Source organism: Uloborus diversus, chromosome 6 (assembly GCF_026930045.1).
Source record: "Uloborus diversus isolate 005 chromosome 6, Udiv.v.3.1, whole genome shotgun sequence".
Lineage (NCBI taxonomy): Eukaryota > Metazoa > Arthropoda > Arachnida > Araneae > Uloboridae > Uloborus > Uloborus diversus.
In genome coordinates, this window is record NC_072736.1 from 29,094,694 (window position 1) to 29,109,063 (window position 14,370).

The 14,370-nt window shown below is 36.4% G+C and overlaps 1 protein-coding gene across 1 annotated transcript in view; it reads left to right on the top strand.

The window, feature by feature from the left end:
- The window catches only part of LOC129223765 (adenylate cyclase type 2-like), a 187,353-nt gene that overhangs the window by 67,316 nt on the left and 105,667 nt on the right, over positions 1-14,370 (top strand). The window contains exons 6-7 of the mRNA XM_054858124.1: positions 1,950-2,077; positions 3,821-3,979. Coding sequence (XP_054714099.1) covers positions 1,950-2,077; positions 3,821-3,979 — 287 coding nt within the window. The remainder of the gene's footprint in view (positions 1-1,949; positions 2,078-3,820; positions 3,980-14,370) is intronic.

A 14,370-nucleotide genomic window follows, 5' to 3' on the forward strand; every position in this document is an offset into this window, starting at 1 on the left:
TAATGATAAAATAAATTGTAAAAGTTGAGAGCAAAGGTTCCAATGTAAAGGAAATATACCTCATTTGTTGAGAAGCAATAGTTTAAACAATTGAAAAAAGTTACGTATTTTGCCATTCCACGAAAAAGTAGTCACTTTGTATCGCACGTGACCGTTCATATATTTCATTAAAAGTAGTTATTTAAAAAAGTAAGGACGAAATCTTTTGCTTAAGGAATTACACATGCATTTGTAATTTGTTAAGCAATAAATTTTTTATCATTACCCTTTTAAATCATTATTGCTAATGAAATGTCTGAGGCGTCACGTGCGGTACAAAACTACCGTTTTTCGTGTAATGGTCCAAATGTTGTTCATTTTTGAAGCTATGCTGCTTATCACACGTTAGCAGCGGAAGTGAACTGAGAAAGAAAGACATCAAAAAACATTCCACCTGCTGTCTTCAAAGTGAGCTTTGTTAATATTAATTCGTTTAGCAATTCATCTGAAGCGAAGCCACCGTGGCCCACCGGCTGGCGCTTTCGACAGTTAACTGAAAAGCTGGTGGTTCAAATCCACTGGGGAAAGAGAAATGTTTTTATTTTTAGAAAGTGGCAGTCGCGGGATTGGTATAGAACTAGAATTATTCATCCTTTGGAATACCAAGTAACCATAAAAACTATCCCAAATAATGGAAATGAAAGCTCTTCACATAGAATTACGACATAAAGATTCCGTGTTATATTTCCCCTTTTCTTTTTACGTTTTGAAACTGTTTCCAAGTTCTCTTCCAAGTTCATTTGAAAATGTGTACAGTAGCTATAGAAATAGCATTAAAACATTTGCCTACTGATCTAAGAACGCGGGAATGTCTCTCCCGCCAAGAAAGCCAAAGTCTACCGCCAAGAAAACCAAACGTTATTTTTTTACTATTCAGGATATTGCGTCTAAACTTACATTGATCTATCGGAGAAATATCTGTTTTTCGTCGCCGCAGAGCAACAGTAAGATATCTTCTAAGTGTTATTCCTGGAATTAGATATTTTAGTGTTGCTCTGAGGCAACGACAAACTATATCCCGTGTAGTTAATAATTTGGTCTGCATGAAAAACCTGCCTCGGATAAAGATTAAATAAATCATAGGGTTACTGTTTATTATGTTAAACGTTAACGCCCTCCTTGAAATTCTTTGGCCCTCCCCGAGCTGGGCGTTCCTGCCAGGTAAAAAGCCACTGTTTAATGTGTTGTTGTTTGTCTCGTTGTAAAATTCATATAAATGCAACACTTAAAAAAACTTCCATCAAGGCATGACATTTGATATTCAATGTAAATGTCACTTTTGATGTAACATCCAGCTGAAAGAAATTACGAAATCTCGCACGCATATTTACAAAATAGAAATAAATGTGATTGGTACAATGAAGGAAAATTGCTTCTTTTTTTAGGCCTGAAAGATTATACAAACGAACCCGTTGAAATGTAAATTTTCGATTGCAATATCAATTAAAACTTGTGTCAATGTGCAACTTAAACAAAACGTCCGTAACATCGACACATTTTGCGTTAAATATAAGTTTTTGCTTTTCATACTAATCATCGCTGAGAGAAATTTACGTACTTGGACAAGTCCTTGATAGAATTAAATTTAATGCATGTTTAGTTTATTTGAGATGGAAGAGATTTTGGTTGTTACATGTGCCTAAATGAATTTAACCGTCCGTGGACAACAAATGCTCCTAACTTTTCCTTTCTTTGTCATTAACCACTTGCGGGCTGTAATAAGCCTCTGGACGTCATTTTCTCCTACTTTGAGAGCCCCTGATGCATAGTTCCAAAATTATGGAAAGGGGTTCATCGAAAGAGCAGCCTGAACGACTAAAAATTAATTTTTATATCAGACGGTAAAATTTCTTTTAATTTCTGTAATTTTATCTTGGTATCTAATTATTTATTATCTTGTTCCTTTTCAGGAAAATCATTGCATGAGGATAAAGATTTTAGGAGATTGCTATTACTGCGTCTCAGGACTACCAGTCAGTAGGCCTAGTCATGCCACCAATTGTGTTCAAATGGGCTTAAGCATGATAGAAGCAATTCGGTATGTAGCCTCTTTTTTTTCACTACTCCTTTCGCTCACAAAAATTATATGTTAAGTATAAGATAATGACTTTTACTACGGCTGGGTGGAAAGATAACTTTTAGGAGTGACAAATCCTTTTCTTTTTCCGCACCCGGTTTTAATTCATCCCAAGCTAGTCTAATTAGCCAAACTCAAGTATTAGTCAAAATTTGAAACTATAAAGTAAAACGTAATTAATTAAATAAAGTTATGCATTTTTTAAGTGTTTAAAAGTTATTTATTTTGCTTCGTTACTATTTAAATTAAAATTTGATTATTTTCCGGAGTATGCCTAAAACAGCCATTATACTAAATAGCAAAGTTTGAGTACATAAAAAAGGAAAGAAAATGACTAAAAATACATGTTATCAAATTCTACGTCATATTTGTATTCAGTACGATTCAGTATCAGATATGCCCTAAAAGCAAATATTTCATTTGAAATTTCGGTCTCCGTAAATGCAAAATACCTTTGAAGCTAACATTTTGCCGGATTCAGTAAAAGATATTTTTGAAGTTCCTTCGAATATATGATCTGCTCCTCTTCTCTGGCTGAAGAAAAATAAAAGAAAGGAAAAAGAAAAAAAATCGATACACTTTATAAATAGTTTGTGATAAAATCTTTCAGATACTCGAATGAAATAATCATTGTTCTAATTTTACCTTCAAAGAACGCAATTTGAAATAAAATGAAAATTTTTCTTAATAACAAGACTTATCTTCGGAAGATATTAAAATAAGTTTTCCGCCATAACCATGAAATATGACATTCGAAGTTTCTTTTAAATTTAGCTTTATATTTATACAAGTATTTTTATTTTTATGCTTAGAAGTTGCACTATATTTTAATCTACCAATGTAGAGTGCTTCCTTTTTTCATTTTTTTCTAGGCGTAATAAGGTTTTTTTATTCTCCTATTTCTTTACATTGTGCTTGTATTCTGAGAAAATATCATTATAAATTCTCGTTTAAAAGTGCTACAAATATCAGGAAGGTGCTTCAAGCGAAAAAAAAAATTATTTTTGAAGTTATTTCAGGAGTAGTTATGATTGTATGCTAATGAATTTCATATAAAAGTGGTTCACTAACGTTAAGTTTCCCAAAATAAAAGATATTCAAAAAAAAAAAAAAATCAACAATGAAGAAAACTTTTACGAACACAAAATATAGCTGTTTGCAAAGTTTATTAGGTAATTGTATGAGATATTATTAGAATCACGAGTTATATCAAAGAATTAAATAGTCTGGTTTTGAACTTTAATTATATTGTATCATGCAATATTAACATTACAATTCTGAAAAAAATAAAAAAAGATTCTGAATACGCAGCCATCATGCAAACTAGAAAACAAGCAACTGCCGATTGAAATGAATCAATGTCTTCTTGCAAATTGCTACTGAAGTAAAATTTTGATTAAAGAGCAGTATTCATATAAAAATTATCACTTTACTTCAAAATTTTACTAAGAATGCCCTTTTGTAACGGCAAAAATGTATTCAAAATGATCAAAATAGCCCACTGTATCTCAGATCAAGAGTTTTCCACCAAATCCCTTGTTGCCAGTTGAACTAATTTTTATCAAAGTTTACTTAATTCATAAAATTTATAAATGCCCTGACTTTGACACACTAGTTTGATTGAAGGGTTTAATGATCACCATAAAATGTTTTCTTACTGCAGAACAGTTACTCGTATGACTTTCTTGGTTTTTTTCCCCTCAGTGTCGTACGCGAAGCTACAGAAGTCAACGTGGATATGCGGATAGGTGTACATACCGGTGACGTCTTGTGCGGCGTACTGGGTCTCCGTAAATGGCAGTTTGACGTGTGGTCCGATGACGTCACGCTTGCCAATCACATGGAATCTGGTGGGGTACCAGGGTGAGTATACTGTCTTGTACTTCTGCCTGGAATGAACATTTTCGCAATTCGATTTGTGTAAAGCAGAGGAAATTTTAAGTAGTAGTGGAGATGAATAAATAAAATAGAGGCAGTCATGGGATTGCCGACAGAAGTAAAAGCTACATAACACAGGGGTGCCCACCTACGGAGGGGGAAAGGTACATGGCGCAGACTGCTCCATTAAAATTTTTAGGAGGGGAGTGTTTTGAGAGGTATTTTTCTCATTTTGGGGAGGGACTCTTGCTTTTAGAAGGTCTCCGCGATGTTGAGGGGGGGGGGGTGCGCCCCCTCCCTTAGAGGGTGGGCACCTCTGCATAACACAAAACTACAAAATGAATTTGATGTGTTTGGGCACGTGCTCGCGTGTGTGTGGGCGGGTGAATATGGTTTTTGTTTAATTTTCATTCAAAATTAAGTAATTGTAGTTTCAAAAATTAAAATTTTATAATTTTTATGTTAAAAATATCAGCTACAGTCAGCTAATTCAAAGAAGCTCGTACAGCGTACGTGTAGCAAAATGCACCTTTTTGGCGTAAGAGACACCTTATTATGTTCCGTTCACGTTCTTCGAAATTAATGTCGATTAAGAACACAAAAACATACACGTAGAACAGGAACATAAGAAACATTGCCATCAAAATAAATTCAAAATGTCTCCCTTACATCCACACCAAACAGGAGGAGAAAAATCGATTGGTGGCAAGTTAATACGGTAATTATAACACCGAAAGACACGTTAAGCCCTTTATTGTGCCATCACGTTTGCTTGATGATTAACTACGGAACGCCATGTGATAAAATGCTCAGTGTTAATGATTCCACGAACTGGGAATTGTGTTCTAGTCTTATATTTTAGTCATTGCATCTATTACATGCATTAAATGTTCTTGATCAATCATGTTAATTATTCAAGATTCAGCGTAGATGCATCAGGAGCGTTCCAATGGAAGACATTTAGCTCCGTATGTAAGGTAAAGATAAGTTTGATTTATTTTCTTCGCGCTTCTGGAAATAATTTTAAATTAAGTCTCGCAGAATCGTAATGAACTGATAATGATTAGAAAGACTGTCTTCTTTGTAATGGGGATTTGTTGAATTATGTAATCAATAGGTAAGGGAGACCGGGGATAGTTGGCGAACTTTTTAAACTTTTTTTTTTATAAAGGTTGTAAATAAAGTAGAAACATTATCTTTTATTACTTGGATATTCTTTATGGTATCAGCAATAAAGTTGTATTTTTGTTTTGACAGTACTATACTTCGCGTATTTTTTACATATTTTTTGTGGAGCTTCGTGGAGTTCTCACACTTCCCCGTCATGGGGTAAGTTAGCGAATTGAGAAAAACTCATAATAGACGCAGGAAATTTCATATGAAGCTCCAATGATGTTTTAAATAAGTAAGTAAAACTTACTAATGACTGAAAAAAAGAAATTAGTATTATAATTATAAATACACTACATTACACTATATAAAGTTATATTACACTATATAAAAGGTTTAACTTTGATTTTGGAAGAAAATGCTGAAAATTGCACACATTTTGTAAAAAGAACTTCTTTTTATTTGCCTACTTTCTTCTTTCTTATGTTTCTTTTGAGTTTACACACATTCCTTTTTTCTTTTTTTTTCATTTAGAGACTTCTTGCATGTTTTGGGGACTTCTTGCGATGATTTGCGGGTTTCTTCTGCGATTCTTTCTTCCTGAAGAACCTTTTTCACTGGAGCATTAAAGAGTACTGCTGTAGACCTCTTTCACTTTCATTCTTGTTTGATCTGACCCTCTCCAGCTTTAGGATAAGGCCGTATAGGATCTGGAGTAATGCTTAGAGACTTACATTGGTGTGCAAAAATTAAGGACGAAGTCAAAAAATTAGCATATCAGCTGAACGAAGAGGCAGAGCGGACAGAAAGACCAATCAGGAGATTAAGTAAGGTGATGTACGGTAGCACATGCGCAGATATGCAGGCAGACGTAACGGGGGAGCGTCTGAGTAGTATAAAGCCTGTTGTCGGTGTAAGATCAGTATTTCTGGCAAAGAGATTGCACGCCGAATAGCAGTTAAAATCACACCCAGTTGCTGTCTCAGCGAGAAATGGCGAATAATCAATCTGTTAGACGACATCTGGATGCTTTTACCCGAGGTCGAATCATTGGGAAGTTGGAGGAAGGCCGCAGTGTGACAAGTGTGGCTGTTCGGAATTGCTCACAGCAACGTTTCACGACTTTGGAGACAACTTCAAAGTACAGGAACAGCTATCCGGGGGTTCATTAGTTTTCGTCCACGAGGAACCACACCCGCAGATGACCGGTATATTGTCTTACAGGCCAGAAGAAACAGGCGGCAGACAGCGGGAGAAATCGCTAGACACACCACACAGGCGACTGGACGACCGATATCGCGTTTTACCGTGGCCAGAAGACTGCACGGTGGTGGTTTGTTTGCACGACGCCCTTTTCGGTGTGTACCTCTAACGCTTGCCCATCGGAGAAGGCGTTCTCTGTGGGGCCGGTAACACCGGAATGAGAGAGACAATGAATGGGGACGAGTACTCTTTACAGATGAGAGCAGATTCAGTCTGAGTTGCGATTCTCATCGCATACTCATCTGGTGAGAGCGGGGAAGCCGCAATCATCCCTCGAACATCATTGAAAGGGACAGGTATGGAGGTCGCGGTGTTCTCGTTTGGGGAGGCATCATGCTTGGTAGTCGTACAGACCTTTACATCTTCGACGCAGGTTCAGTCAACGGGACCCGTTATTGTAACGAGATTCTCCTTCCATATGTGCGTCTTTCTAGAGGCGCTATGGGTCCGCAGTTCCTTTTCATGGACGACAATGCACCATGTCATCGCACAGTAGCTGCCGAACAGCTCTTAGAGAGTGAGGATATTGAACGTATGGATTGGCCGGCGCGATCTCCGGATCCCAATCCCATCGAGCATGTATGGGATTTTCTAGGCAGATGCTTGGCAGCTCGTACCTTACCACCAGTAACGATTCGGGAGCTTCGATTGGCGCTGCAAGACGAATGGGCAGCAATGCCTCAACAACTCATTGACACCCTCATTCTCAGCATGGGCAGATGCTGTGAAACCTGCCTAGCAGTCGGGGGAGATCATATCCCCTACTAACGACCGGATGTTTCTTGCTGGACACCCATCACAGGGATGTTTCGGCCTTCAGTCGCATTGCGCTCCATGCTACTTTTTCAATAAAGCTTTTTTTTATCCCTCTGATTTCTCTTTTAGTAAGTGTTGCTTATATTACACAAGTCCTTACGTATTGGGGATCTTACGGTATTAAATTTGTTGGTTTGGAAAGCTTTTGTACAAAAGTTATATTGAAAAAACCGTCTCGTCCTTAATTTTTGCACACCAGTGTATATGGGCTTAGCTGAGACATAGCGCTATCTTTAGTAAGAAACTCTAAATCTAAATAATTGGATATAGTAGCAACTGAAACTGCTCTAGAACAGGTATATCAAGTTTTACTATTTTTTTTCCAACATGGGGCTTCTGCTGGGACAAACAGATTGACTCTTAGATTCAGGAGATTGGGGGGGCTGGCCGATCAGTGATAGAACTTGGTATGAAGTCACAGTCCTGAAAATGTTCGAGTTGCGGGGAAATACGCCAGTTTCCTTGAAATCATTAATAATATTTATGGGACTTGCTTCTTGTGGGAAAGCAACTGTTACCACGGTTGGTACATCGTAAATCGTCATTGGTTTCCCTGGATTATTCACTGTCCAAGAACAGAGTCAGCATACCTTTAAAATGGTCCTGCAAGAGGCTGCAATTTGTGGCTACAATGTGGTGGGAAAGAGAGTAGTGTTATTACTATTTTTATAGTAGTGTATTGCTTTCCTTACAGAAATAAAACCCTTCTATTCAACAAGGGAGTCGTAAATGACTAGTAAGAGAATCGGAGGTTTTTTCCTCTGAACAATTTTTAGCAAAATCTTTTAAGATCTTTTGGAAATATTTCAGCGGCTCGGATCTAAAAGTTTTGGAACCCCCACCTTCTGCAAAAAAAAATTTATCGAGTGCCACTCCAGATGTCAACAGTGTATATTTGCAACGTTAATAGGTATTAGTGCCAGCTTTTTTTTCTTCTTTTTTTTAAATTTTTTTTTTTCAATTACTTGGGCCGTTGAACCAATTAAGAACGTGCACCCCCCCCCCCCCCACACACACCACGGGGTCTGCGGGTGTGCAAATCCGGGCCTGCTACTGATGCACCATACATGCAGCGTTACATCTAGTGGGGTTTTCCCATTGTTGGTTTTTATCTTGTAGTATCTCACTTCCAGAAAAAAGAGCACGCATGTGTTGGCTATTGTATAAACCTGTACATAAAAAATGATAAGCTTAAGAATAGTGTAACTAATGAAATTATTTCATTAAATTGACATTTTACAGAATTTAAATTTTAATTGTTTAATGTTTTGACTCTAAAAACTTAGGTAACTTGGGGCAAGTATGCGAGTTCGCACATTATTCTTGAAAAAAATTCGTCTACTAGCTCCTACTCGCCGTATTGAAAATAGTTTCATACAATAATGCAAATACGACGTTATTTGTTGTGTAGAAGCACGGTTTATTTATTATTAATAAGTTTTGGTAATTTACTCTACTATTATACGTTTTATGAAAAAAAAAACTAAACACTGAAAAAAAAACAACTTTCTCTCGTGCAACACGTTCAACTTGGCAGATTTGAATGAAAATACACTAACAATAGTAAGGCAGCTACGTGGTTACATGACAGTTGTCAAACCAAAAACGAGAAAAATTTTAACATTCGCACACTTACCCCTTCGCATACTAGCCCCGGTCTCCCTTATATTGAATGGGTAGTCGTTTACCCCAATTAAATGATCAGGAAAAAAAGTAAAAACTTTTTACAAATTGTAAAATCTATGTTTTTCAGTTCCCTGCGCTTCCTTCTCCCCTTTTGATAAAGCAGCTGACGAAGATCTTAAACTGACAAAGTTTTTATTCCTTGTTTATTACTAAAATGTCGAAATAGTTCATTGCAGGGCTTAACTTCTCGAAAAAAATGTACAGAAGCCCTATGTTCTTCTAAATAAATATTTACATGTTATTACTGTGAAATTTGTCTGAATTTTCACGGAAAAAAACTACGAAATACAAAAGCTAAGTTTCATTGTATTCTGGGAACACTCAGATTTTTAAGACTTGCACGTTTCAGTTTGTACTATAGCAGACTCCTACTAGAGCAGCTTAAAAATATCTTCTGAGTGGGTTTTGTTCATAACTGTTCTAATATTAAAATTAACTACCGTATCTCGATTGGAAATATGTGATAAACCAAGGCTTCTGGGAAAGGTTTAAACCCCAAAACCTGCCCTCTGACTGCGCTACTGCAGACTGTCACAGATATTGTGCAATTTCGGTGACGGGCAGCTATATTAAGAGAAATTCAGTTTACACTGACAAACAACAATATGTGGAATTTGATTCTATGAAAAATATGAATAACAGAAAGGTTTATATGTTGGTATATGAGGAAGAAGCGAAAGTTTAAACACCTGGGCTAAAGAAAAAAGCTCGGAAGCCCTGTAGTCTTTAGAACGTGTTTTAATGTGTTAAAGGAGCGTGCACAGAAATTTTGGGGTCCGTCACAAATGACTTATCCGGACCCGCCCCCCCCCCCCCCGCTCCTCTATATTGTTTAACCCAAATTTTCACCCAAAGTTTAAAAAAAATATTGGGCCCCCTTCTGGCTCGGGCCGGGGCCAACAGGTGTTCCTTCTCCCCCTCCTGTTCACGCTCCTAGTTATGGCTATTTTTAATAGTGGCATTCCTCGTAGCTGTGTGTTCACGGACATAGAAGATTTTTGGGCGAAAACAACTCAAGTTATGTTACGAGTTACATCACAGATATAAGTGTATTTTTCTTAGGATGAAGAAAAACTACTTTAAGGGCCGTGGTGGCCTGATCGGTAAAGGCATCGGACTTGTGATCGGAGGGTCTCGGGTTCGATTCTCGCTGGGCGAAGATCCATCGTCGTCATTAATGGTGACTGGGCGACGCTAAATACGCTTGTGGTCACAATGTCCTTCAAGTGAAACGATACCTCTGGGGGGTGCTAGACTAGAAAGTTATTCGCTTCTGGTCTGGTTCTAGATTATCGAACTGTCCGTATGGTGCTGCCATCTATCGTGTTGTCAGAGCCAAATCGGACTTCCGCCTAGAAATAGGCGCTCGATTGAAACGAAAGCCTTAACCCATCTGCCTTAAGGGTGCTCTTCACTGAGAGTCTGAAAGCTTCGGATCCAATGCTAACCTACGGGGAAAGTTGAATGTTATTTTACAAAATTCCTTTGAAGTTTTCGGGTCAATTTTTTTCTGAGTATTTTTCAAGCCTATGTCTGTGTATTTTAGTTTTTACTTTTTTGATACGTTCATTCTTCGATTTTTTAAAATTCGAGAAAAAATGAATTTCTTTGAAAACGAGGTACTGTTGGACCTTTTGCTCTGTAAAAAAGCTGCAAATCGTGCTATCGAAATTTTAAGAACGCCCCAACACGCAAAATATTTGCAGCTCTCTTTTGAGACTAAGTTTGAAATGATGCGACCATTTCTAAAAAAATATTGGAGTTCCAACCATCTGAAATATTTTCGAAAAAGCTCAATTTCTCTACTAAGCCACGCCTTCCACCGGTCCGTCCTTTCTTGGGGGGAAAATCGGGTGAGGTGTATAAGATTTACAATCATTAGCGCAAACGACCGTTTCCATTTACTACTCCCCTCTTTTCCGGAGGCATTTTTCAATGAAGGAATGAATGAGTGCTTTTGAAAGTGAATCCACATGTTTGGAAACATCTTCAGGATTTGATTTGTGTTTAGAAAGGATATAGTTTTTAAAGAGTGCTTCTGAGATAATTCTTGTTAATTCTTGTGCTAAATGACCTCCTGAATCCAAATATGACCACCTTTTTCCATTCACACGTCCTGCTTTTTTGGAAATGTCGCCCGCATTTTTTTTTCAGTTTTTGACAGTTTCATAGCCATTATTTTTATTTGGAGGGGAAGGGATCGTTATATTATACATTAATACTTTTCTGAGGGGCTAGAGAGGTGCTAAGTTTGTACGCAAGAACATATGGAGGAAATTGGTTAACTCATGGGGAGTATTACCACTTATTACATTTTTAAAATCATCAAAACCCATTCTGTTTTCTAGGGGTTTGTTTCACAATATTTTCCCTTATTTTTTGGCATGAAACCAGAGTATAGGACTCACACCTATAACCCTATATCCGAAAAAAAAAATTTTCACGTTGTAAATTTAAAAAAAAAACGAAGTATCGCATTTTGCGTAAAGTTGCATCGCAGACCTTCAGTGAATAACCTTTCCGTGTTATTCAAATTAATTCACGGATATAATTAAGATTAAAATGATCTTGAGTATGCTTATAATATAGTATTAATGAATATTTCTATTTCTGGGGATGCGCTACCCCCAGTACTTTTCACTACATCAAGAAGGCATAAACAATGGAGCTGGTGCATCCAAAGAAAGATAAATATGTATATTAATGCTACTTTATAAGCAAATTTAAGGATGCTTTGCACTGAGAGTGTGAAAGCCTACGGATCCAATGTTAAACTGCGGGGAAAGTTGGATGAAGGTTTTACAAATTCCTTTGAAGTTTTCTTGTAAATTTTTTTCCTAGTATTTTTCAAGCCTCTATCTGTGTCATGCACTTTTTGCTTTTTTGAAATATCCATTCTTTGATTGTTTAAAATTCGAGAAAAAATGAATTTCGTTGAAAAAGGTGGTAGGTACTGTTTGACATTTTGCTCCATAAAAAATCTGGCAAAATTTTTCCAGCACTCTTTTGAGATTTTGTTCGAAATAATGCGACCATTTCTAAATAAAAAAAAAAAAAAACCGGGGTCCAAAACCGTATTCCAGATACTTACTAGATATTTGGAATCTATTTTTGTCTACATTATACTATGTTACTACAAATGTAAACGCATAAAATGCTTTCCACAGCTCAACAAACATTTTCGAAAATAATTTCTCGAGCCAAACTCGTAAAAAATTCTTTACAAGGTATGTACACATTGATCATGTAATTCATAATACAGTGAAATCCAGTAACAATGAACTTCAAAATCGGGACTGAAAACTTATTTGGTTGAAACGGGTATTTCGTTATACTGATATACGTTGTAACAGGATTTCACTGAATTTTTCTTTTGAAAACTTTCTAAGGAGAAAAATGATACATACCAGCATTTCTTTAAAGCATGAATGAGTATGAAAAAATTGTTTTAAAGCAGGGGTGGGTTCCCAGGATCGTGACTCCAAATGGGGTCGTGTAGCGTTTCTTATTCGGTCGAAACATTATTCCTACCACAGTATAGTTGGGGGTGGATCGAATCTAACATAGCAGTTTTGTAATGTAGGATCTAACGTAGCTTTCACAATGTTGCCAGGTTAGGTCCACACCTAGCGATACTTTACTGACATGTAGGCTACGGGATCACAGGTCCTTTACTTGGTCAAAAAAGGGTCGCAACGTGCAAAAAATTGCGAACCACTGGTTTAAATTTACTGAAAATTAGAGAACTGATGGGGAAGGGGGAGAACACTGACCATTTTGTTTTTAATTGGATGAATACACAATGTTCTAAGAATCTTTCGACAGTCGTGTTACACTGAAATTTTCATAAGCTCATACAAATAATTTGTCTGACGTGTAAAACATTTCCTTGAAACCTAAAGTTTTTCAATTTTAGCCGGTCTTTATCAATATATATTTCTGTGTATGCACTGTGCAGTCGCGCCTGTTCATAGTTAAGTCTAAGGAACCGAATAACAATTTCGTTTACAGCCTCAATTTCGCTATAAAAAGGTAAACAACAAGAAGGGAACTGAACCATAAATACAGTGCCGGATTAAGTCAGCGCGGGGCCCGTAGCAAATGTTTTCAAGGGGCCCTCGATTTTACATGAGTAGGGGAGAGGAGGGAGGATTGGGACACTTTTCACATTAATGATTCTTATTCATAATCCTCTACTTATTCATTAATGCAAAAGCTTACACAATAAACTTGCATATTATAACTACATTTTAAAAATATACACAATGTTTAAACATTTTATTATTTTCACACTTGACTAATTACAAATTTCAAGAATTTTGTCCCATTCCTCCCTCCTGTGTGGGAGGAGTGGGACATGAGTATGGGAGGAGTGGGACACATTTGAAAATTACAGAAAAATTAGCGAATGTCATAATTAGAAAGGTCCACATTAAAAGAAAAACAAGACTGCTCTACTGGTCCCACCAACCAATTGTGGTGGCGGTAATTTCATGATAATATCTGTTTTATCTATAATGCTACAGTCATCCTGTTGAGGAAAATTAAAATTTCATGTCCTTTCTCATAACCACCCACTCAACTCCACCCTTGCAACATAGTTAGGGGGGGATAGCAATTTGCTTATTTTTGCTGACAACGGAAGGGGGGAATGTTTGAGTGATGCTTACGTAAGACAATTTCAAAAATCTTAAATTGTGAAAAAAAAAAAAACTAGAAAAAAATTTCAAATGGCTAAGCTCTTTTAAAATTGTGATCTAAGAATTTTTCTTAAATAAGGAAATTAAACAAGCATTTTTTTTAAAATTAAGTCTCAATTTTTTAAAATTGAATTTTTACTGTTAAGAAAAGAGGGGGGGGGGGGCTTGCTAGAGTTATTTGAGTTACCCTAATTTTGCTAACATTTTAAAATTTCCCCGGGAAGTCGAGAAGAGATCAAAAAAAGAAAAATTAGAAAAATTAGAGCAATAAATGTTAGTACACTCAACAATTTATAAATTCTGCTTCATGAATACTTTTATACAAAAAGAGAAAAATTAAATTGAAATATTTTTTAAATTTAAAGGATAGTATACTAATGTGTGTGATTTGCAAATGTCGGATTATATTTTCAATTCCGATATTTTTTTCTGAATATAAATTAGGTGTGTAAGACATTGTTCACGTTCTTACGAGCAAACAATTGACGTAAGTAAGGCAGAAAGCAATGCATAACTAATGTAACCAAAAATTGAAAACCATTAGAAAAAAAAAAAGACCTGAGAAGAAAAAAAAATAAATAAATGTTTTAAAAAGTTATTCTATTCCTCCTAACATTTTGCATTTGAATAAGTCGAAGTACATTGTTCCAAGTGTACTGCAAGTAAACTGCAGCTTGTATTTTTTATTTAAGTACATTATTGCAAGTAATTCCCTGTTGCTCGTGTAATTCCACCCACAAAATGTATTTTCAAATGTTCTCAAACATCATATAACTGCGTGCTTCGAAAATACACTTCAAT